At 38.3% G+C, this 5,267-nt stretch overlaps 1 protein-coding gene across 1 annotated transcript; it reads right to left on the bottom strand.

Moving 5' to 3' along the window:
- Window positions 1–3,656: 3,656 nt before the first annotated feature.
- Window positions 3,657–4,586, bottom strand: LOC130834449 (olfactory receptor 10J1-like). The gene has a single exon (XM_057704616.1). It carries the CDS (start codon window positions 4,584–4,586, stop codon window positions 3,657–3,659), a length of 930 nt encoding a protein of 309 aa, XP_057560599.1.
- Between the last annotated feature and the right edge of the window lie 681 nt (window positions 4,587–5,267).

The following is a 5,267-nucleotide window of genomic DNA, read 5'->3' as shown; positions in this document are numbered from 1 at the left end:
AGTTGTTAATTTTCTGGACAAATTTGAGAGTTTCAGTTAAATAAATAGGAAAATAATATTTCACCTAAATATTGAAATAGTTTGTTGGTTATTAGATAGTTTTATAAAGAACACTATATCCTTATAAAGCCAATAGATATTTATAAAATTTAAATTTTACAAAGCAGAAAAATGGAAATTAGATATCAGAATTCTAATATTTGTAAAATCGTCTGGTGTTTTGTATTTATAATATTAAATAAAACAACTTTTAAGCACTGTGTTTTTATCTTCTTAATTCCATTTAAGCCATGAATCTTCTCAAATTTATACATGAGTTACAGCACAATTTCAATTACAAGTCATGTATGACAGTATCCAGTATAAATTATTTTTAATCTGGATCTAATAAAGAATATGAATAAAAGAAAGTGTTAGAAGAAAATGAGATATTACCCTCAAGATAATTTGCTTCTCTACCAATCTAAGTTTCTCACTGGAAAAGTAAGTATCTATCTAGTATCCCAAATATGTGTTTTAGTGACTGCTAGAATAATCTAGCAGCTACAATGAAGACTAAATGTCCTTCCTCTGAAATGTCAAATGTTTAAATATGATTACCAAATGTTTAATAATAAAATTCCAATGTTATTAAATTTTGAAATAAGATTTTAATTTTATTTCAGTATTCCAGAAACACAATCTGATATATTGGGCTGAGGCATTGACTTTAGCTGAATATTTTAACTCTCAGTTACTGAGTATTTGGTCAAAATATGTCTTAGATGCACCTCTCTTCACTAATATTACTTACATAAAATGAAATAGAATAGAATGGACTAGAATCAAAAACATAAGAATGCATTTCATATAGCAAGTACTGCCTTGTCAATGTTTTGATTGTTTGTATATATATGTGTATACATAGACACACAGAACATGTATACACGCATACTGGGTTATGTTACAATATGTGTTTCTTGTTGAGGACCATGAATCATGGTAAAGAGTTCGAAATCCACTGAACTAGAAGGACGGAAAGTGTTTGATGTAGAGCAGGATAAGCATTAGGTACTGAAGTTGCTCATAAAAGATAGTAATGCAAAGTTTGAAAGTGTTTTTTTTTTTTTTAATCAGGGGCTACAAATACATGATCTGCCAATTTAAGGAAGACTACAACAGCAATTAGAACTTCGGTACAAGTGGGAGGAAGGTAGGAGTCAAAAATTAGTGATATAATATAAAATAGCCAGGAAAAATTGAAGAGAGAAGAATACAGGGATCATGTTAGCTAATAATAATAGGGATAGTGATACATTATATTTCTTAACACCTCCTGTGGTTATCACAATTTCTACTCTGTTAATTCTACCATTGTTGATTCTAAAATAGCCTAACGGGAAAGACAGGAATAAAGGTGTGTCTTAAACTCAAAGTTTCTTATGATTTTGTGTTCTTCCCAACAAAAGAGGCCAGTTGAGATGTGAAGGGTGGAGCCCATAGGTCTGGGGAAACTAAGTAAAACAAGCACTTTCTGTGCTCCTGAGCTCACTGAAGCGTTGTTTCAGGCTAAATGATGGAAACGTGTCTGGAGGATAAATCATCCAGAAGCGGAATTCCCCTCCTCATTCTCCAGGATACCTAAGGAAAGAGGCTCAACCTTGAACCAGGAGTAGAAATAAGAGTGATCGTAGGCAGACAAAATAGCAGAATCAGAAGTCCTTGTGGGGGTATCCTCCTCAGATGGATGACATTGAACTCTCCGGGTTTGGTTGATATAATTAGAAGTTCACAGAGATTGTAGTGCTTTTCTTATTCCAATAAAAATAAAGAATAGTTGTCCCTGTTTTGTCATTTACAAAGGATGTTCACACTTACTGTCTCATGTGTTTGTCATGAGAAACTGACAAGTAGATGAGGAGACTGGGGCTTAGAGAAGTTAAAACAATCATTCAAGTGTATGTGGTGAATAAGAAGTAGAGCCAGGACTCAAAATGCAGTCTTTTTCTTACAATGCTTATGTTACATCCACTTCACTCTGCTGGCCTCCCAAAACTGCCAGCTAACATTTTCAGTGGCTAACTGCAGATACAGATTATTATTAATAAAGTTGAATGAACAGGGCAATATTTTTGAGGCTAGAGTCTAAAATTTTAAGTCTTATTTACTGGGTAAAAGTGACCATCGGCAAACCTGAAGCACCTTTATTTTGGGGTTCTCTTGGATTCCACCATAAATTTAAAAAAATACTCAAGTTTATGTCAGACTGAACCATAATGGGCTATTTATGAAATTACAATATTTGGAATTAGCATGAAGGAGACCGCAGCCTGTGAAAAACCACGTCCCTTGGTAGAAGTAAGACATTACACTGTCCGCCTAGCAAAGACTTCATCTGGTTACAACATTACTCACTGCCCATTTCAGACTTTCATCCATGAAGGCATCATGGGAAACGCTCACTATAACGATACAATGCATGTATAAGCTTGGAGGTAGAAGAGTAGGGGAGTGATTTCTTCTTCATTAGAAAAGATGCTTTTATGAACTTTCTAAGTGGGCAGGGAGGGTGGCAGTAAGGGATTTCTGTTAAGTGACAATAAGCTGTAGAAAAGCATAAGAATATGAAATGGGAAATAGGAAGCCACAGGTTACTAGGTGTTCTGTGTGGGACTGGATGACAGGCTGGGGAAGGGGCTCTGGAAGTGGAGGTGACTAGTGAAAGATGGCATATTAATTCAGGTCCTACAAAGTTTGAAATGATAGGGTTGATGAGTCAGTAAGTGACCATATGGCTATTTCCTTACCCATCCAAATCTTCCTAATCCTCTCACCTGACTAATCCTTGTTATAGATTCTCTCTCGTACTCCCATCCACTAGCCACTTCTATCCACTCCACAAGCATCTCCAAAGGCAATACTAATATTTTTAACTGGGTAAACCATTCACACATATTTTCACCAACAACCTTTGTAAATTCTTATAATATAAATGCCAATATGATTACTTGGTGCTACCTCTTTCTTTAATTAAATCACCAAGGAATTTTAATAATTTTCCAAAAATGTTTCTATTACATGGTCTTGAAAAATTAAGTTTCAGTTTGGCCATATGGAAAAATGCAGACTTACATGGAAAAGATTCACACTTCAAGGGCTGATGAATTGTATAGATGCTTATTATCTCCAATAGCCATTTATTTATGGTATCTAAGATGCAAGGAACTTGTCCATAAAAAATAACTTCAATTGGGTGTTAAGCCTTTGTAACTCTAAATAGATAAAAGGGAACCCCACGTCCAAAAAGAGTGTTATAGAATATATTTAAAAGTTTAGTCCTGCCTTGGAACAGCCTCCCTTCATTAATTCTTTCTATTATCTTGATTTCATTCTGTCCCAGGCTGTGCAGACAACCCATCTACTTGCCAAAATCAAGTTCTTTCTCCTATATTTGATGCTCTATACCATCCACGCTCTCTTGTCAGATACAGGCTTGCTTGTGCTTTGGAGAACCTTCTCCCTTTCTCCAGGGTCTGGGTTTGTAGTCCTTTTTTCTCTTCTACCCAAGCATTGCTTAGTAGGCTTCAGAATTTTTACGGTAGATGCTGTGGGCACTGCTTTACTTTTTCTTCTCTGAGAAAATTTTCTAAGACCCTCTCTGAAACAGGCCCATCTTGTCAGGAAAGTTTCCTGCCAATGGCCCGGAGCAGAGCATCCTTGACCTCTTTGTTCCTCAGGGTGTAGACCACAGGGTTCAATAGTGGGGTGATGATGGTATAGGTCACTGAGATCAGCTGATCCTGATCCTTGGTGTTTTCTGACTTGGGCTTGAGGTAGGCAATGGAGGCACAGCCATAGTGGACAATGACCACAGTGAGGTGGGAGGCAGACGTGGCAAAGGCCTTCTTCCGGCCCTCGGCAGAAGCAATTTTAAGGATGGTAGAGATGATGAGGATGTAGGAAATGAAAACCAATCCCGTGGGAACCAGGATCACCAGGACACTGATGATCAAAGTTAGGATCTCATTGACAGTCGTGTCAATGCAGGAGAGCTTCATCACAGGTCGAATGTCACAGAAGAAGTGGGCCACCTTTGTGGCACAGAAAGGTAACCTGAATACAGATGTCACCTGTGCCATGGCTACAATCAGCCCTATGCTGCAGGCCCCCCAGGCCAGCCGGACGCACACCTTCTTGTTCATGATGACTGTGTACCTCAAAGGGTTGCAGATGGCCACATAGCGGTCATACCCCATTGCTGTGAGCAGGAAGCAGTTGTTGATGGCCAAAGTGATGAAGAGGAACATCTGGGTGGCACAGCCAGCCAAGGAGATGGGTCGGCTCAGGTCTATGAGGTTACAGAGCATCTTGGGTATAATGATGAGTGTGTACACGGTCTCTGAAGCTGACAGCATGCCGAGGAAGAAGTACATGGGAGTGTGGAGGTGACGATCAAGGCTAATGATGGTCATAATGATGATATTGCCTGCCAGGGTTAACATGTACAGTACAAAGAACATGATAAAGAGGGTGAGCTGGTGCTCATGAAAGCTGGAGAAACCCTGGAAGGTAAACCTATTCACCAAAGTGTGATTCTCTTTCTTCATTAAATCATATGTGGCATCTCAGAAAGTAAAAAATTATATGAGGAACCCAGATGGTTGAATTCTGTCAATAGCAGGCTGCGCAGATTCTTTTGGTTAATCTACTTCAGGTCTTTGCTTATTTATAGTCACACCCATGCTCATTTCTTTCGGGAATAGACAGTGGAGAAATGTTCTTTTCTCACTAAGAAGAAAGTACATGGCTTTTAGAGTCAAATGGTATAAACTCATATCTTAATTCTATCATGTGCTAACTTATCTTGGGCAAGGAATTTACATCTCTAAGACCAGTTTCCTCACCTTTAAATGAATGCAATGGTGATAACAACATCAGAATTGTTGGTAGAAACATTTTAAGCTGTTAAGTATCATACTTATATTAGAATTCAAATAATTATTGAATCCATTGATGTCCAGCGCTGTCATGCAGAGCTCTAGGCTCTGTAGCTACCTGGTAATTCCTGAGCTTCTAGGGTTTAAGGTAGAGCTCTTGCCACTGTGGTCTACACACTGCATTCTCATTTCAGTCTTTCAACTCTGATGGTACTACTCCTCTTAACTTCTGTCCCACACTCCTCTTCCCTAGACGCTATTCTTTCTTCAAAGCTACACAAAGCCCATGACCTTTGTAAAATCCTTTTCCATTCTCCCTCTGCCCTGAACACGTGTCCTTAAACATGTAGG

This window comes from Hippopotamus amphibius, chromosome 1, assembly GCF_030028045.1.
Source record: "Hippopotamus amphibius kiboko isolate mHipAmp2 chromosome 1, mHipAmp2.hap2, whole genome shotgun sequence".
NCBI classification, from domain to species: domain Eukaryota; kingdom Metazoa; phylum Chordata; class Mammalia; order Artiodactyla; family Hippopotamidae; genus Hippopotamus; species Hippopotamus amphibius.
This window is presented reverse-complemented; position numbering and strand designations above follow the sequence as displayed.

What these genes read in the sequence shown, in the direction of transcription:
- LOC130834449 (XM_057704616.1), bottom strand. Translation starts at nt 4,586, where the DNA reads ATGAAGAAAGAGAATCACACTTTGGTGAATAGGTTTACCTTCCAGGGT.